At 36.6% G+C, this 19,812-nt stretch overlaps 1 protein-coding gene across 2 annotated transcripts in view; it reads right to left on the bottom strand.

Annotated features, from left to right (window-relative positions):
- The window catches only part of ANGPT1 (angiopoietin 1), a 251,120-nt gene that overhangs the window by 26,378 nt on the left and 204,930 nt on the right, over nt 1–19,812 (bottom strand). For both annotated transcript variants that reach the window (XM_041768997.1, XM_041768998.1), the window contains exon 7: nt 9,464–9,630. In XM_041768997.1, coding sequence (XP_041624931.1) covers nt 9,464–9,630 — 167 coding nt within the window. The remainder of the gene's footprint in view (nt 1–9,463; nt 9,631–19,812) is intronic.

Here is a 19,812-nt window from a genome sequence, read left to right as displayed (position 1 = left end):
AAAGAAATTGACTGAAATATGAGAAAAGACCATTTCAAATGGGCTGCCTCAGATGCTATCACCAATTGTCAAGGTCTCTCTCATATTACTAGTTGTCTCTCTGTCCTCTTTGCTTTTAGCATCATGTGTTGTCCTTACCCCCTTATAATCTGTGCTAAGCAATAGCTAACCACATGCAGCAACACCTAAACACATGCCTTACAAGTCATACCAGGTCTTATTTATGGGGCTTTATATATGCTGTTCCTTCTTCCACCTTCAATTTTGAACTCTTCCTCCAGGTAATTCCAATTTGCCTGCCATCTTTTGTCAACTTAAGCCATCCCTTGGAAGCCTTCTCAGCTTCCCAAATCAGTTAGATCCCCTTATTCATGCCATACTTCACATGAGTGAACAAATAAATAAATGCAGATCTGATTCATGGTATTGTAATTGCCTGTTTGTCTATGATCCAACCCTTCCCCATGCTTACACACATATATGACTCTACTGAAATCTCTGTGGCTATTTTATCCTAGGATAGCACATAATGTAACATAACAAATATTTCATTCCTTGAACACAGAGCCTTCATCTTTTCAGTGGTGGACAGTGCTAGGAGGACGCCACAGATGTCACAGGACAGCTCCCAAACTATTTCCTGGAGGCAGTGCTAGCTGATTCTAGCAATCTTTGCCCACCTCTAAGTTTCTAGAACAGCAGTTGTTTTAATCCCAGCATTACTTATTCTGAAGCAGGAATCCTCCGGGAATCTTTAGACCTAACAGGATTGGGGCATCTATTTTGTTGGCTTAGAAAAATCCAGGACTCTAGAGACTGCTTTAAAATAAAGATATTTTCCTAAACCTTAGAAAATCTAAGAGGTATAAAGTGACTTTGTAAGATCATGCCTTTCTCCTTTTGAATATTTTGTCTTAGTCAGAGTATAAAATACAAATTTTGTTGAATAAAACAATTCTTTCTCTGTTTTAGGAAGTAACTGCAACAAAAATCATAGTCTAAATAAAGTAATATAACTCCCACATTGGAGAAATTGTTTGAAAATACAAATAAAACTACCTAAAGCCTCAAGTTTGCAATCTAGGCTAAAAATTCAAGAGAGTAGAAACTGCCAGGAGATTCCCTATTTATTTTTTTCTACCTTGATCAGTCCAGAATTGCTATAAAAAATAACTTTCCTCTTAGTATTTCAACACATCTGCTACTGGTTCTAGCCAGGACCATGTAGCCCAGAGGAGCAGAGAAATGAAAAACATTTCACTAAAAAGAATAAAACAAGTTTTGCAATACCTACAAAAATGCAGGGCTTAAGTTTATGTGGGAGGCTCGAGAGAATTCTTCTCAATCTACACTAATTTGTTTTGTCCTTGAAATATATACATAACATGGGAGTACTTTAATGATTAAGAAAACAAATAAAAAAGGTTTTGGAATTGGAAAGATTTCATCCTTACCTTCTCATTTTGCTTCTGAGGACCTGAGACTTGGAGAAGTGAAGTAACTTGCCCAAGGTCATTCAGAAAATAACTACAGATCCAAGTCTAGAATTCATGGCTCGTGACTCCCAGTACAAGGTTTTACCTATTACATCAAACTCCTTCCTAATAAAGATGTTGGCCAAAAGTAAATTTTATGCAAAAAGATATTTAATGGCTATATTATTTTCAAGTTTTCTAATTTTGGTTCAAACATTCCATTCACCTCTTCACGTGGAATCTCTTCCAGAACAAGGCTTTAACACAGCCATAGTCAGTTCTACCCTCAAGGTATCATTCATCCCCAACCAATAATATGCAGATAATCAAATATGAAGAATATTCCCAAATTGTGCATCAATATTATAGTAAGATTATAATGATGCATCAATATTATAGTAAGATTATAACTATAAGATGTACATTATAAACGGCTAAATATTATCATTCATATTTTACTAATAGAGTTTTTTTTGTTGTTGTTGGTTCAAAGAAGGACTACCTTTAGGCTTGTCATTAAACTATCTTAAAGGGATTTACTAATCTAGTTAATACCATGAAAAATAAAGGAATATATTTAAAGAATAATGTATAACTGAGAATAGAAAAATATTAACATGCAAAATAACTCATCTAATAAAACATGTTCATTCAATAAACTATGCCTTTCTAAATTAGGCTGAATATTTTTTATATAAATTTATTTTTCTTTTTATACCTTAAATTAGTACAACTAAATTTTCTCCAATTGATAAATCTTTATTCTTTTAGCTATAATAATATAACATTTTTAAAACTATGCTCTATACACGTCTGAGTTGCTAGCAAGGAAAGGGCCAAAGAAATATTGCAGTAGGTTCTAACAGCTGCTTCAACCAAAATATATAAGTTTTATGGATTTTATACATTATGATATTTTGTAAGAATTTTCTTTTTTTTTCTTAAAGATTTTATTTATTTATTCATAGAGACAGAGAGAGAGAGGCAGAGACACAGGCAGAAGGAGAAGCAGGCATCATACAGAGAGCCTGACGTGGGACTCGATCCCGGGTCTCCAGGACCACGCCCTGGGCTGCAGGCGGCGCTAAACCGCTGCGCCACCGGAGCTGCCCAAGAATTTTCTTTATAAGGTTACATATTCTACTGCAAAAACAAAAACAAAACCTTAAGTAAATTAAACTTAGTGCAACCAATAATGGGACAAATTGACTATTTGTGCCTTTGGATGTGATAAAATGGCAAGTACAATACTATTTATATAGCATTTTTGTCAAAAAGACTTAATTTGAATCTCATCAGGAGCGAATAATAAGATAAATTGAGAAAGGGACTTTTTTTTTTTTTTTGAGAAAAATTGACCTAGATTGTTTAAGAATATTTATGGTAGATATGTGGTAGATCACAGATATAATTAATGACCCTGGACTGGGGCCTGAAGCCAAATCAATAAACAGACAAAAATACAAATCAGTAGAACACTTCAGGGACAGTGGGGTATAGTTTTCAATATTGAAATATAATTAATTGGGATCCCTGGGTGGCGCAGTGGTTTGGTGCCTGCCTTTGGCCCAGGGCGCGATCCTGGAGACCCGGGATCGAATCCCACGTCGGGCTCCCGATGCATGGAGCCTGCTTCTCCCTCTGCCTGTGTCTCTGCCTCTCTCTGTGACTATCATGAATAAATAAATTAAATCTTTAAAAAAAATAAATGAAATATAATTAATCTTTTTATTAAAACCAGTAATAAATTTCTTGAGCATGATGAAAATTGAATTAAAAATAAGTAAATATTTTTCATGGTTGCATGGTATTTAAATTTGTCTAATACAAAGTCTGTTTGCATACTCTTTCTGATTGGATCCCTATAACTAAATGGTGAGGATGATAGGGGAGAGGGCGTTATTCCTATTAAGGATGAGAAAACTAAGGTATAAAAGTGATTTATCCAAGGTATAGCTAGATTGTGCTACTGTCAACTTGGTTAATCTGGGAAGTATGTTTCCCAGAATTTCCCTTCCTTATATGGTTCCAAGTTAGAGATGACCAAAAAAGAATATTGTGTGAGATCTGGAAGGTGGAAGTGAAGCAGTAGTCTGACTTAGACCATCAGTAGATATGGCAAAGATGCCTGACAGTTCCCAGTTTTGCATTCCCAGTCCCTTTCCACTTTGCATCCAGCTTACTTTCCCATGCTGTCAGTGGCTCCAGACCCACCATCAGATGCTTGCTTGGTAACATAGCTACACTGAAGTAACATCTTTCCGTGTATCTCCCCGCTTTGTGGTCCTCCTCTGGACATCCTTGATTTCTTGGATTTCCCTGCAAGCTCCAACTGGTCTAGACCCATGCCAGGGTTTTCAAGCATTTGTGTTACTGAACCTTTTTAAAAATTTCCACCTTTGCCTTCCAGACCTTACTTCCCCAGCTCATTTCACAGTGGTATAAAGTATAATGTGTATAACAAATCTGTTATTTCTGTAATGCTGATGGCTCTGTTCTTCTGAACAATGATACAACCAACTTGGTTTTATGGATATTGAAGCCACACTTCACTATTTAATAATTTCCGGATCTTCAGATTCCTATTCCAAAGCACTTCCTAGTAGATCATAACATCTCCCCAAACCCACAATTTGTTATTTTTGAAGCATTTGTTATGGTAGTAGTGTTTGTGCATTTGCTTTTTAACTCTGAATATTAGGACCAGCAAGGTTTTCATAAGTAAAAGGTCACTGTAAGCCCTAAACTGATGTTTCCAGGAGACTGATAGTTCCTTTTACTAAAGTATTTAATAGATCAAAACTTAATTATTTATCAAAGAAACAAGGAGGCATAAAATGAAAAAGAATATATACACAAAGATAACTCTAGGTATAAGGAACTTTACAAATACTTAATTTATAGACAGAAAATTGAGAACAAAAGAGATAAGATAATGCCCATGGACATTCAAATTATTAAAGACAGAAATAGGATCAGAAGAAATGATTTTATCTGTTAGAATATGTGGTTTAAATGCATGTAATTCTAGAAGGTAACTCCTGGATTCCCCTTTATGGAGAGATGGCCATATGATGGGCAGTTATGAGATCAAAGCCCAAATAACTGACTCATATCAGTAACTGTGACTTTGTACCATGTCTGTTTTCTCATGTAAAAACAAGGTATCTGATTCATACATGTGCTCATCAAATATTAGCTATTAGCTGTTACTTAATATTTTAGCTAACTTAGGTATATATCTTGAATTTTGATAAAAATGGTTCCTATACTTGAGAAGCTTAGAAATAGTAGAAAAGGGCAACACATAGTTATTTAATAAATACTATAATAGAATGTGGACACTGGGTAGTTATCCACAGATTGTTATGGATCTATGGGAGCATAAAACATCCAAACTGGCCTGAGAGTGAGGGTGATGCATTTTTCTGGGAAATCAGTGTAGGGAGACTTACACGGGAGGGCTCTCAGGATCAATCCCTGTGGCAGAGTGAAAAAGTAGCATTGGATAGAGAGAGGGTGGTTCACACACAGTTACAGTAAAGAGCTCAGCTAATCTCAAGTGGAATTCTGGAACTGGGATGACCCTTCAGAATTGTCCCAAATTGGGGCAAAGAGTCCTTTATACACTCTTATATTGACTAATCATTGGATGCAATCTGTCTGCAGGAAGAACAGTGACCTTCAGTGATGTGACAGCCACAGGCAATGCTCAGGCAGGGGACTCTGACCACAAGCTGTAAATCAAAAACATTTCCAGAAGTTGAGAGGAGTGCTATAGTTCTGAAGGGAGACTATGGGTGAGTTACACATTACAGCACATATCATAATAGAAATATTGGGGGAAAACTTCCTGGAACAAAGGAGAATCTTAAAGGTTCTCCATCCAAAGTTGAGTTTATGTGTGGGGGTAGAGATAAAACATTAAAACACGCATCCAAAGTTGAGTTTATGTGTGGGGGTAGAGATATAACATTTAAAAAGACATAGAAGGTTTTGAGAAATTGCAAGTAGTTTCTAGAATATAATCATAATGAGGGGGTATCTGGTTGGGTGAGGTTGTAGGAGAGTATATTAGTGATAGCTGAATGAGTAGGTAGGGCTAAGTCATAAACACTTTTAAGTGACAGACTTTAGCCTACAGATTTTTTTTTAATGAGAGAGGGAGAAAGTGTAAGTGGAGGAAGAGGGGGAGAGGAGTCAGAGAATCTTAAGCATGCTCTACACTGATGTGGGGCCCTGTCTCACAACCCTAAGATCATGACCTGAGCCCAAATCAAGAGTTGGATGTTTAACTGACTGAGCCAAATCAAGAGTTGGATATTTAACTGACTGAGCCACCCAGGTACCCCTAGCCTATAGTTATTTGAACATTGCTTAAATATATGAATGAGGGCAGAGACCAAAGTCATATTATCTTTTAGAAAAACCATCCTAACAATAGTGTGGGTGATATATTTGAAAGCATCAAGATTGGAGACAGGAAAGCTGTACAATAGTTTAGGTGTTAGATGACGAGGGCCTGAATAATACTACCTCTCTAGAGGAAGTATTTAATAATTTCACATTAATTGTGTGTTATTTTACATGATGTGTTTATCATGACACTCTCACATTATTTTTTCTTATTTATATTCTCCTAGGTTTCACAGATTTTATTTTCTATCTGAGAAACTCATTTGGAGTTTCCTTAGAGGATACAAGGAAAATATGTTATTCTATGTACACTGTAAGCTTATCTATCCATTCAACAACACTTTCTTTTATCAGTATGTGTCCAGAGCATGAGAAAGATTTTTTAAAATTAGATTTATACATTATGACCACAGCTATTATAACAGTTTCCAAAATAAAATTTCTCTTAAGACAGAATACTTAAAAAAACTCTCAAAAAATCATCTGAACTTAATTTGGAAGAGGAAAAAATATAGAAAATTTAAAAATATAATAAAACAAAAACCTACATGAATTCCAAAGCTGTGTTTTTAGTTGAAATTTATTTGAGTTTGAGAAGTCAGTTGACCAAAGCCTCAGTTTCTTTATATTTAAAATGTATCTAATATTTATCTCAAAAATTCATTGTGAGGATTGAATGCCTAAAGTGTTAAAAAAATTTAATTAATTATAAAACGGTATACAAATGCTAGTATTAGTCCTTTTAATGAATTACCACAATGAGACATGCCTTCCTAATTCAGAAGGAAGAGAAATAAGTGGGGGAACAGCAGCAGCAAAGTTGGACATCTGGAGCTCTAGCTCAGGCCACGCTTGGTGTTCCTGGCTGAGTGAGTGATGATACAGGTGGGGAGGGAAGTCACACGGGTATACTACCTTTTCAAGCTTCTGTTTGATTTTCTCTAAAAGAGTAAGGAAGACCATTTGATAGTGTGCTTATTTTAAGTAAGTTTTCACCAGAATAGGTATTATGTTTTAATGAGTTCTAATTTCCCATTTGATGCCAACATGAATTTTATACTTAATAGCATGACAAGGTGATGATTACAGACCTATTTTCTGCTAGGTTCTGGCAGGAGAGAGGTCCAGAGCCACCAACTTTAGTACAGCAGCATTGCAGAGTAGAAACCACACCAAACTAGGTAGGAGTCAAACATCCCATATTTAAGTCTTTCTCCTTCCTTGGGAAAAATGTTGCATATTTCTGGATCTCAGCTTTCTTTGCTTGACAACCCAGAGGTTTGGAATTAAAGTATTAACTGCCTTCTGGATTTATAATCATAGGTCTCAAGGTTCACAAAATGGGGATCCCAGAGTGTGTGGCTCACTCTATCTGGGAAGACTTGCTGTTCAGTCATAGATGTGCATCAGATGGGTGAAGGTCAGACTCATACAGTGAAGGGATGGGAAATGGCTCAATGTGGGCAGTGGGGCATTCTAAGAGGAAACATGTGCTCCTTCCTCACACAGATACCAGGATGACAGTCGCACCATGTACCCTGAAGCCTACTTTGGATTCTGACAATCTTCCTAAACCTTCCCATGCACTCTTTGTCTTAATATCACCCCAGCTTCACAAGCACATGTTCATACACACACACACACACACACACACACACACACACACACACCTACCTACCTACTAAGAGCTAAGAAACATTTTGGAAAGGAACCAAAGCAAATTCTTCAGGAGCCTAGAAAAAGACTAGACTAATTATTTGCTAGTCCTATTGTCAGGCTGTCTGACGTTAGCCAAGTTTCATATAGTTTCAAGTTTCAGGTCAAAACATTTACATAAGAGTACCCCTGATGTTTTACAGTGGTTTCTCTTGTTATAAAACTCCCCAAATATTGACCTCTTTGGAAACATTTCTTCTCACACTCCATTGCATTTTATAAATGTCTCTTCTTTGATTTCTTGAGTTGCCATTATGTACACCCTCACCACCCTCCCATGAGACGATGAAAACTCTTAGATTCATTTCTCATCCCTCTGTTGTGGTGACATCATCACTGTTTGTTAAGAAAATGATTCTTATGTCTCCAAGGATACAATCCCATGCATAATATATTAAAATGAGATGTGTTCATGAAAATGCCGTAGATTCAAACTCTACAGGAACAGTATGTCTCAGAAAGACATAAGCAGCAGAAACAGTTGAGCTACATCATGGCCACACAGGTTGGAAAAAGAGGAGAAGGCTTTGGTTGCTGCGGTTGCATTTGCTCAAAGCTAGGTGCCAACACTTTAATGTACACAATCATGTTTTCAAAGCTGATATAGAATCGTTACAATATGGAGAGTTAGAAATCATTGCAAAATTAATTTACTGATTATGAAACCCCGTCATACACAATTACTAAGGACCTGCTATGTGCCAGATATTGCATTAATGAGTAGTGATATAAAAGTAAAGGAAATACATTCCCTGTTCTCAAGAAATGCCAGCCAGTTATTTAGTGACCTAGCTAGTTACAAAGCTGAACTCTGAGGTCTGGGAGACTAGAGATCTCATCACTGACTGCAAAATTAGCAGTGTCTAGTAGGGTTCCTGGAACACAGAAGTAACACAATAAGGGTTTGGGGAATGAATTTACCATACCACATTACTTGTTAGCCATTTCTTAATGTTTTTTTTTTTTTCCTAGTGTACATGCTGCTCATTGAAAAAAAATCAGAGATGTTAACAGGCGAGTGTATAGTTTCTCTGCTTGTACATCCAGAATTTTGTGTATATTGATCCGGTTATTTGAATTTATTTTTGCCTTCACATTATTTACCAAAAAGTTCTAAATTATGCCCCACTTTATCTTTTATGTACATCATAAAAAAACATAACATTTTACCTCTTCTTTGCCACTTTCAAAACAATGTGAAAGATAATAATCTAAGAAAGGTAAATAAAGTTTAAATAGGGGATCCCTGAGTGGCTCAGCTGTTTAGCGCCTGCCTTTGGCCCAGGGCATGATCCTGGAGTCCTGGGGATTGAGACCCGCATCGGGCTCCCTGCATGGAGCCTGCATCTCCTTCTGCCTGTGTCTCTGCCTCTCCCTCTCTCTCTCTCTCTCTCTCTCTCTGTGTGTGTGTCTGTGTGTGTGTGTCTCATGAATAAATAAATAAAATCTTAAAAAAATAAAAATAAACTATAAATATAACACCTTTTGATAGAAATGGGTACTTATTTGAAGTTTGAGTCAATTCTCTGTCATCAATTTTGTGCATATGAATTCACAACACTGATCTCATCATAGTAACAACAATAAGAACTACAACAATGATAATATTGTGCTGGACTTAATTCCTCAACCTCTAGAATCTGAGCCAACATTTAAACAATCCATCTGTGAAAATTGAAATTTAATGCTTTTAAGAAGTCTTGACCGAGTGTTTTTGTATCACTACCATAGGCCTAGACAACCTAATTTTCATTTTGAAGCATGACTTGCATCATTTCTGTCTTTTCCACTTTTCCAGTATAACTAGTAGGTGGTGAGGCCCAAGGTAGCTGAGCCCTACATGAAAGGAGACTTACCTGTAGTTCTGCTTTTCGTTTCCTATGTGGAATCTGTCATATTGTGAATAGGCTCGGTTTCCTTCCCAGTCCATTAACTCAATTCTTAGTGTGTACTGCCTCTGACTGGTAATGGCAAAAATAAACTCATTCCCCAGCCAATATTCGCCAGAGGGATTTCCAAAACCCTACGAAAAACGATAGACATGTGATTGTTATTTCAGAGAAAACTTCTTATCAGGTTTAATATTAACTACATCCTAAATAATAAGAAAACCTTCTTTGAAAGTAAAGATTACTTTTCACATTTTTACACACTTTTTTCCAATTACTGACTCAGTAATTTTCTGTTATGCTTCCCTCCATTGGGCCTTATGTCAAATTCTTATTACAATAAAGGCTGATGTTCAAATCTGTGGAAGTTAAGATGATTTCAGATTAAATCGATCTGGTTAATAGGTTTGATCTGTCACTTCTCTGTCACAGCTTACTTTTATATGTACATATACATATATATATATATATATATAAATTTATTTTTATTGGTGTTCAATTTGCCAACATATAGTATTCTATATGTTATTACACCCAGTGCTCATCCAATCAAGTGCCCCCTCAGTGCCCATCACCCAGTAACCCCCACCCCCCGCTCACCTCCCCTTCCGCCACCCCTAGTTCGTTTCCCAGAGTTACAAGTCTCTCATGTTCTGTCTCCCTTTCTGATATTTCCCACTCATTTTTTCTCCTTTCCCCTTTATTCCCTTTCACTATTTTTTATATTCCCCAAATGAATGAGACCATATAATGTTTGTCCTTCTCCGACTGACTTATTTCACTCAGCATAATACCCTCCAGTTCCATCCACGTTGAAGCAAATGGTGGGTATTTGTCATTTCTAAGGGCTGAGTAATATTCCATTGTATACATAGACCACAGCTTCTTTATCCATTCATCTTTTGATGGACACCGAGGCTCCTTCCACAGTTTGGCTATTGTGGACATTGCTGCTATAAACATCGGGGTGCAGGTGTCCCGACATTTCATTGCATCTGTATCTTTGGGGTAAATCCCCAGCATTGCAATTGCTGGGTCGTAGGGCAGATCTATTTTTAACTCTTTGAGGAACCTCCACACAGTTTTCCAGAGTGGCTGCACCAGTTCACATTCCCACCAACAGTGCAAGAGGGTTCCCCTTTCTCCACATCCTCTCCAACATTTGTGGTTTCCTGCCTTGTTAATTTTCACCCTTCTCACTGGTGTGAGGTGGTATCTCATTGTGGTTTTGGTTTGTATTTCCCTGATGGCCAGTGATGCGGAGCATTTTCTCATGTGTTTGTTGGCCATGTCTATGTCTTCCTCTGTGAGATTTCTGTTCATGTCTTTTGCCCATTTCATGATTGGATTGTTTGTTTCTTTGCTGTTGAGTTTAATAAGTTCTTTATAGATCTTGGATACTAGCCCTTTATCTGATACGTCATTTGCAAATATCTTCTCCCATTCTGTAGGTTGTCTTTTAGTTTTGTTGACTGTATCTTTTGCTGTGCAGAAGCTTCTTATCTTGATGAAGTCCCAACAGTTCATTTTTGCTTTTGTTTCTCTTGCCTTCATGGATGTATCTTGCAAGAAGTTACTGTGGCCAAGTTCAAAAAGGGTGTTGCCTGTGTTCTTCTCTAGGATTTTGATGGAATCTTGTCTCACATTTAGATCTTTCATCCATTTTGAGTTTATCTTTGTGTATGGTGCAAGAGAGTGGTCTAGTTTCATTCTTCTGCATGTGGATGTCCAATTTTCCCTGCACCATTTATTGAAGAGACTGTCTTTTTTCCAGTGGATAGTCTTTCCTCCTTTGTCGAATATTAGTTGACCATAAAGTTGAGGGTCCACTTCTGGATTCTCTATTCTGTTCCATTGATCTATGTGTCTGTTTTTGTGCCAGTACCACACTGTCTTGATGACCACAGCTTTGTAATACAACCTGAAATCTGGCATTGTGATGCCCCCAGCGTTGGTTTTCTTTTTTTAATATTCCCCTGGCTATTCAGGGTCTTTTCTGATTCCACACAAATCTTAAAATAATTTGTTCCAACTCTCTGAAGAAAGTCCATGGTATTTTGATAGGGGTTGCATTAAACGTGTAAATTGCCCTAGGTAACATTGACATTTTCAGAATATTAATTCTTCCAATCCATGAGCATGGAATATTTTTCCATCTCTTTGTGTCACAGCTTACTTTTGAAAATGTTTCTAAAACACTAGTTAATTGAATATTTTGAACATAATTTAAATGTTTTTAATCAATATTATCCGGGTATTATCAGATAAGTTATTTAACAATATTATTATTTTGTTGTTGCTATTACTATTATTATTAAGGAATCAAATTATGCTTAGATAATAACTTATATTACTAGACCCCTGACTTTTCTAGCTTTCACGTTTTCATTTTTAAATATTAATAAGCAAGCCTGCAAATCCAGGACTAGCGTTGTTTAAATGCTTTACTGGTATAGTTCTGGTGTTGAGGCAGAAGGTTGACCTGGAAGAGTTAGTGCGTGAATCTATCTGGCTGCTCTGCACCTGAATCTTAACATTACTCTTGTTCTCCTTAGGGCAATCCCAGTCATGGTCGTTAAGTGTTCAAAAATTGTTTCTTTGTGGGGAAAGAAAAAATAGTCTTCAAAGGAAAGCCAGCTCTTAATGTTAGTTACGTTAGTGATAGGAAAATAAAGAACTCTAAGAAACTGCTGGCATTCTAGATTTGGGTATTCAGTTTCTGAATTCCCAAAAGTATTCTTGGTAATGTTTGAAGTTGAGTGCAATTCTTGAACTACATATTTGTCTTACTGACCAAACTGTGAGCTCCTTGAGGACAGAAGCTGTGCTGTATTTGTGAATCTTCAAAGACTAGTGGAATGCTGGCATATATACTGGGTACTCCATACGCTTTATTGAAGTTGGAAGGAAAGAAGGAAGAAAGGGAGGAAGGACAGGAGGGAGGCAGGTGGGAAAACACTATTGCACATTATAATGACATTGGAAAAGTACCCTAAAACATATTTCTTGTCGTAGATAATTTGGCTGAGTCTCAGGGAGGTGTTTTTTTTAAAAGTGTCCAGGGAATCATAATCACTGGAGCTCTGTCTGAAAAAAGAAAACAAAAACAAAAACAAAACAAAACTCCTAGCTCCACAGTGATTCAAAATATTTGAGAACTAGCCCATGAATCTAGATTCAAACAAGTTCCCCATTTGTCCCTGTGTACATTAATATTTTAAAGGCACACTGCCAGCATCACTGGAGATACTCTGAAGTTTCAGAAAGAAACTGATTCTGTTAATTGAGGTGTTCCTGTATAATGGTTTTGCTTTATCCATGTTAAGAAATATGAGGGTAGGGATCCCTGGGTGGCTCAGTGGTTGAGCATCTGCCTTCAGCCTAGGGCGTGATGCTGGAGACCCAGGATCGAGTCCCACATCGGGCTTCCTGCATGGAGCCTGCTTCTCCCTCTGCCTGTGTCTCTGCCTGCCTCTCTCTGTGTGTCTCTCATAAATAAATAAATAAAGTCTTTAAAAAAAAAAGAAATATGAGGGTAGTACTAAGATAATCACAGCACTCCTCCTTTTCTCAACACAGATGTAGAATTTGGAAACCTTGATTTGTTTGTTTTTTTTTTTTTTTCAAATTTAGTGTATATCAACTTTATAGAATTATAACTACAGTAGAGGTATTCTTTTAAAAAATCTATTAAGATTCTATTTTTATTTAAAGATTCTATTTATTCATTTTATTTGAGAAAGAGAGAGAGCAGGGGGAGGGGAAGAGGGCAAGGGAGAAAATCTTAAGCGGATTCCACACCCAGCATGGAGTCCAATGAAGAGGGTCCAATCCCAGGACCCTGAGATTATGACTTGAGCCAAAACCAAGAGTCAGATGCTCACTCAACTGACTGAGCCACCCAGGCACCCCAACAGTAGAAGTATTCTTAACTTCTTTCCCCTTTAACAAACTTAACACATGAATCACTGTTCTCCACTCCTTCTTTAAAATATATTGATATCCAGAGAAAACTAAATGCATTAAATACATTTGTATACTACTGTCTCTGCCAACTGAGTTACTTACTAAACGTCAGTTGTGTTGGTCCCCAAAGCATTTACTCTAGTTCTGTTATTGTAATGATAAGACTCACAATTTTATGTAAATAAATTAAATATTAGTGGGAAAAGGGGTCATTTGTTTTGTTCTGTTTTGTTTTTGATAAAACTTAATTTAAACATTAGGTTTGCTCCATAAAAGCAAATCACTAAAACAATGCGTTTGAGTTATGTTTATTGCAGCAATTCTAAAAGACTGGAAAAATAAAACGTTAGAGGATTTTAACTTACATTGCTTTGTGCGTGTTTTACTTGCTCTGGTTAAAAAACAAAACAAAACAAAACAGAAGGTAGAAATTTGATGCATTCAATTACGGGAAAGTTCTAAGAACCACTGACTCAGAATTCCAGGCTTTGGCCCTACGTTTTAAAAAATGGGTACATGAACATGTAATTGTATGCTTAGAGTTAAAATGAAATGCATTAGTGTATGTAAGCACACTTTTAAAGTCAACACCCTTCATCTGAATGATGGCACTGGGTGTATGTATGCTCCCCTGAAGACCATCTACTTTATAGCTCAGAGCAAAGATGTAAGACCTATAGAAGTCAATATTCCAGGGTTCTCTTGCTTCTCTGTTCCTAAGATGCACAAGTCATATTCTGCCAAAGTTCCACAGTGACAGGGAATATTACAGCAATTTAGTATGTGCTAAGAATTTTACACATTTTCATGGTGGTAATACTACATATCAGAAAGAAGAGTAAAGCTTACCTTCTCTAATGAATAAGCAAAACAGAAAGTTAGAGGGCACTGAAAGTTAAAGAATTAGCACATTCTCAGTTGCAGCAGCCACAGGGAAGAAAAAGAAGACTGCTGGGATTTTCCTTGCATTTTCTTCTCAGCTCAGACTTGTCAAAACTCTCCTTCTAGCCATTTGAGGATTCTCTCTTGTGAATAGTTAGGTCTCAGCAATTATGCAAAATGTGAATAAGGAAGCTGGGAATGATGAAGTGTTAAGTTTTAGGCCACACATCTCTGTGCTGCTGAAAGCTCTGCATGGATAAAACTATCCAGCTTCCCCAGGGAAAAGGGGCAGTGAGCTCTAGTGAGTCTCAGAAATGGATGAACATCAGTGTCATTCCTATAAGAGCCTCCATCCCCAACTCGACACACAGGCTTGTAGTTCCCTCTACATGGAGATTGACATCTCTCCCTAAACTGTTTGGTTTTTTCTGAGTGAAAAGGGAGGAAGAAGCAACTGAAAGGAGAGTAACAAAATTTGATTTTAGAAATAAAAATTCTAGTTCATGGACCTTCCCAGAAAAACTGTCTAAACATGCTCTATTATGGGAATAAAGTGTTTGGCCATGAGAATTGAAATGGCTGTTAGAGAGATAGGGTAGGGAGGAGTCTTTCTAAAAGCTAAGTGAAGCCATGCAGAAACAACTGTTTTATCCTACAGATGAAAAATAAGTCAAAGAAAGGAAAATGGGTTCCCACATTAGTAAACAATCTGTTGGATAGTTTATCAGGTACACTACAAATCCACTGCCTAGGAACAAAGGCTTAGCTTTGATTAAATGACATCTACTCCCTATCTCTGCTCCAATTTGAAGCGTTGCTCTGCCCCATGTTTGCTGAGGAACCTCCTATACTACTTCGTAGTCTCAGTTTCCTTATCTGCAAAATAGGGATTAAAAATGTCATTTCTATATATAGTGTTGTGAGAAAGAAATAAGATACCTAAAGTATTTAGCTCAATGTTGATACATGAGAACAACAAAAATCTAGACATTGTCATTTTGGTTAAAGGACATATTACAAATACATAGTAATTTTCTGTTTACTTGCCTCTCTCCCACCAGACTTGTGAGCTATTTGAGGAGAAGCAGTTTCTTTCTACTCTGTATGAGAAAGGGAACAAAAATCATCCAGGATCATGTCAGTCTGAAAATTAATAAGGGAATACTGAAACAATTATTTAAAAGACTTTCAGATGGTAGGAACTAATGTATTCTTCTGACAAGTTGGGTGTTGTTTTATATAAATGAGGACTGTAATTTTAATTATTAAACAAGAACTTAAAACCACCTGGTTGACACTGGGGCTGAACTGTGACATAAACCAACACCTAGATTACTTTCCTACCCTTACTTTTGCTTCTTAAAGCCAGGGAGAGGCTGTGTCCTCTCCAACTCTCCCATGGTCCTATTTCTTTGAATCTCTTCCTCTCTATATCTCCTAAGTTGTAGGATCTACAAAGAAGTATTTTTTGAGATCTTAAACTTATGCCAATAAACTGATAGTTTTGACATTTGCTTTCCACCAAGAGTGCGTATCAGAAACAGCTGTGGAGCTTTTTAAAACTAGAGATCACTTGGTTCCCACATGGAGGTTCTGACTCAGGATATTTGGGGTGTACTTAGAGATATTCATCTCCAAAAGGTTACATAGGTGAGTGTGCTGTGTACCATAGGTGGAGAATCATATAATTATGATGTGGAATAGCTATTCTGAGTGCAAATGAAGAAGACTATATTAACCAGGATCAAATTATCTGAGTGGTACACAGGAAAGAGAGAGGCATTAAGCCTCATCTTTATATGGGGCTCCATATTAGGAGCAATGTTTTTATTATGTATTATGGGATGATCCTTGAAGAAAATGTATACTGATGCCTGAAATGGAGAGATATTTCCTAAAAATCTCCTAAAAAAATAGGTTTATACATTACTGCACATATAACAGTTTACCATAGTCTATACTTTATTTCAAAAGGCCTATAATATCTACATAAAGAAACATAAAAGCTTATACAAAACTTAGTGCTGATGCTAAAAAAAACAGCAAGTCTCTATCAAAACAATAAAAAATAGCAATAAAAATAGAATTTTTTCTTTTCTATAAAAAAAATCCAATGATGCTAGGTCAGAACCTTCCATGAAAACTATTATGTTTAGTTACTTCAATAACAATCATATGCAAGATTTGATACCATAATTCAGACAGATTGGTAAGCTTCTCCTTTAGCTCTTTAATAAAAAGCAAAGACACTGGAACTTAACCTAAATTAATGCTGACGTAAAGTTGGCCCTAAAAGTCTCATATTGTTAATAATAAATGCATATAGAAGAAAGATCAATAGTCATTAGTTTTTGCCAAGACCTGCAGAAATATTCAGTTTTGGTTGTATGTATGTTTCCAAGTTAATAAAGTAATTGTCTCTGATGCTTTGCTGCCTTTTTTTTTTTTTTTTTTTTGGTCTGATGATGCTCATAGGAAGTGTTGACTTTCTATAGCTGGAGCACAATTGAAACCAGACACAGTTAATGTATTCGATGGGTTTCATGTTTCTTCATATAAACAATTAAAGAAAATAGATATGAAGCTGGGTTACTGATCTGTGGCTTTTCAGGGGTGCTTTAATACACAATTTAATCATGTATCTCCTCTAACTGCTGAGACACTCAGCCCATGAAAGATCAAAAGAATTATTTATTTCAACATTTTAAATTTCCTATATATTTTTCTCTTTTTCATGTGAAGATTGAAGATGTTAAAAAGCAGTTGAAAATATGCTCTTAATTTCTTTCCAGAAACAAAGAACTCCCAGAAGGTATGGCACTTAGATCGAAATATTTGTGTCAATAGGAAGTTCTGTTTATGGGGGTAACTGTTTTCAATACAAAGGCAGGTTGTCTCCAGGGCATTAGTCACTACCTTCTATAAAGTTAGGCCACTAGGGTACTATTTGGAACTCCTAGCTTGATTTGGCTTCATCTATGCAAAAAGTACTGCTGATAAGTGTTATTGCTGGAGGCCACTAAATGCTATCCTCATGGCTTGAAAGAGTTAATATAGTTCCCTAAGTGCCTCATTAAAAAGGCCCACTGCAGACTTCTCTCTCAGCAAACATCTTTACAAATCCATAAACCAGATTTTGCTGAATCCCCTCATAAAGAAGGTTAAGTGAAAACAAAGCTCAGGTAAAAGACTTTTGTAGGCTTAAAGCCAATGTTAAGCATCAAATACACTGCAAATCTTCCATGTTGAGAGAGGTTCAAAAAATAATAAATTACAATATGTATTTGTGATTCATGTGCTGATAATTTTAACATACTGTTCTGGAAACCTTATGAGAAAAGAGGCCGCCCATAGATAGTAACCAGAATGAAGGGAAGGAGAGAAGTAAGGCAGAAAGGGGGGGGGGGGGAGAATTTTATTTCAGTATTCAGTACTCAAGAAGGAGGTGAAGCATCTTGAGGTACACCAGTAGATTAGGGAAGATTGAGGAGGAAGTGGTGCCTGCCAAGAAGTTCGTGTTTTCCCAAAGGACACGCACCCTAGCAGCCAGTTCTGATCCAGGGAACAGAAGAGGGTGTGACTGATAAGAACTGGCATAAAGGAGCCTACATTCATTCTTTTTGGACTCATGCTATTTGGTCTTTAGGTTAAATCTCTGGAGGAAAACAACAGAAACACTTTCTACCATGTGTTTTGGTGAGATTTAACCCAGTTGTGACATGCAATGAATTCTCTTAAAAAAGCAGTTCCACTCATTTTTGCCAAAATGTTTCAGATTTCTGGAGCTTATGTTAATTTTCTGATCATGTAGAATTGACACTCAGCTGATACACTGTTCTAGTTTGAATGAAATAGGATGATCTTTCTATTTTTTAAAAAAGGGAGGGGGGTAAACTCCCCCAAAATCTAAATTAAAGAATAATTCAGCCTCAAATGATAAAAAAAATTGCTTAAAAAATATATATATATATATATCTGGTAAATACTTATAAGACATGAATCAATGCTGTACTTCACATGTCAGTCCATCTTACTCAACAGGCCTGTTTGCCAAGGCAGCAGATGGTAACAGATAATAACTCAGCATTTTGGAAAGTCACCACAATGATAACTTTATATTCATTTTTCTATTGTCATTGATATTAATAGTAATATATTTCAGATTTGCCTAAACCTATATCTATAGTCTGATTCTCAGATGACTTCTTCACATTCCATTTTAGTGGTGAAAGTAATCGTGAGTCAAGTAGTTTGCAAAATATTTTTGGCAGAGCTAAGTAAAAATTTTGGAGTCTTTGATGTCTTAATCTTGGGTAATTACTCCTGTTTATTGAAAGTTTAGTGTGCCAAGTGCTTTATTTATATCTAATCCCCACAACATCCCTGCAAGGAAGGTGAGATATTATCATTAATGTCTCCTTTTAACTAATGAGGAAGTTAAGGTATGGGTTAAATGACTTGCCAAAAACCACTCCATGTGTAAATGGGAGAGCAAATACTCAAACTGTTGATATAGACATAACACAAGGTCCTTTTCTGGAACTTAGATTAAATTTTTCCCATGTGTTCTTAGAATCACATAAGCAGAAGGAGACCTTAAAGTAGAACCAATATTCTCTGTAATAATCCTGATGATTTGCTATCTACTAGGGTTTTTCCACTGAAGAGAGGTCCTCACCACTTAATAGACAGTCCATTCACGTTAGACAGTCTAAAGTCATTAGAGAGTTTTGTCTATAAGCAGTCACTTTTCCCTCTCTAGAATGTTCTTCCATTTGTCATGGAGCTTCTCTCTTTAAAGCAGTGTTAAAATGCAGATTCTAATTCAGGAAGCCTTGGATGGAGTTTGAGATGCTGCCTTTCTCATAAGTTCCCAGGCATTGTTAGTGCTATTGGTTTCTGGACTGCACTGTGAGAAGCAGGCTCTAGTACATCTACCTCCAACCAATCAATTTAAATAGCCATCAGACAGGTTTATACCTAATTCTCTTTTTTTCCTCTAAGTTAGAGCCCCATTAATCCATACTGCTTGCACCTCATAGGATAAGTTCATTTGTTCAAAATCCACCAGAAATCTAAATGTGAGACAAGATTCCATCAAAATCCTAGAGAAGAACACAGGCAACACCCTTTTTGAACTTGGCCACAGTAACTTCTTGCAAGATACATCCATGAAGGCAAGAGAAACAAAAGCAAAAATGAACTATTGGGACTTCATCAAGATAAGAAGCTTCTGCACAGCAAAAGATACAGTCAACAAAACTAAAAGACAACCTACAGAATGGGAGAAGATATTTGCAAATGACATATCAGATAAAGGGCTAGTATCCAAGATCTATAAAGAACTTATTAAACTCAACAGCAAAGAAACAAACAATCCAATCATGAAATGGGCAAAAGACATGAAGAGAAATCTCACAGAGGAAGACATAGACATGGCCAACAAACACATGAGAAAATGCTCCGCA

The sequence above is a fragment of the Vulpes lagopus genome, chromosome 9 (assembly GCF_018345385.1).
Source record: "Vulpes lagopus strain Blue_001 chromosome 9, ASM1834538v1, whole genome shotgun sequence".
In the NCBI taxonomy this organism is placed as follows: Eukaryota; Metazoa; Chordata; class Mammalia; order Carnivora; family Canidae; genus Vulpes; species Vulpes lagopus.
The sequence above is the reverse complement of the archived record's forward strand: the minus strand, read 5'-3'. Positions and strand labels throughout refer to the sequence as shown.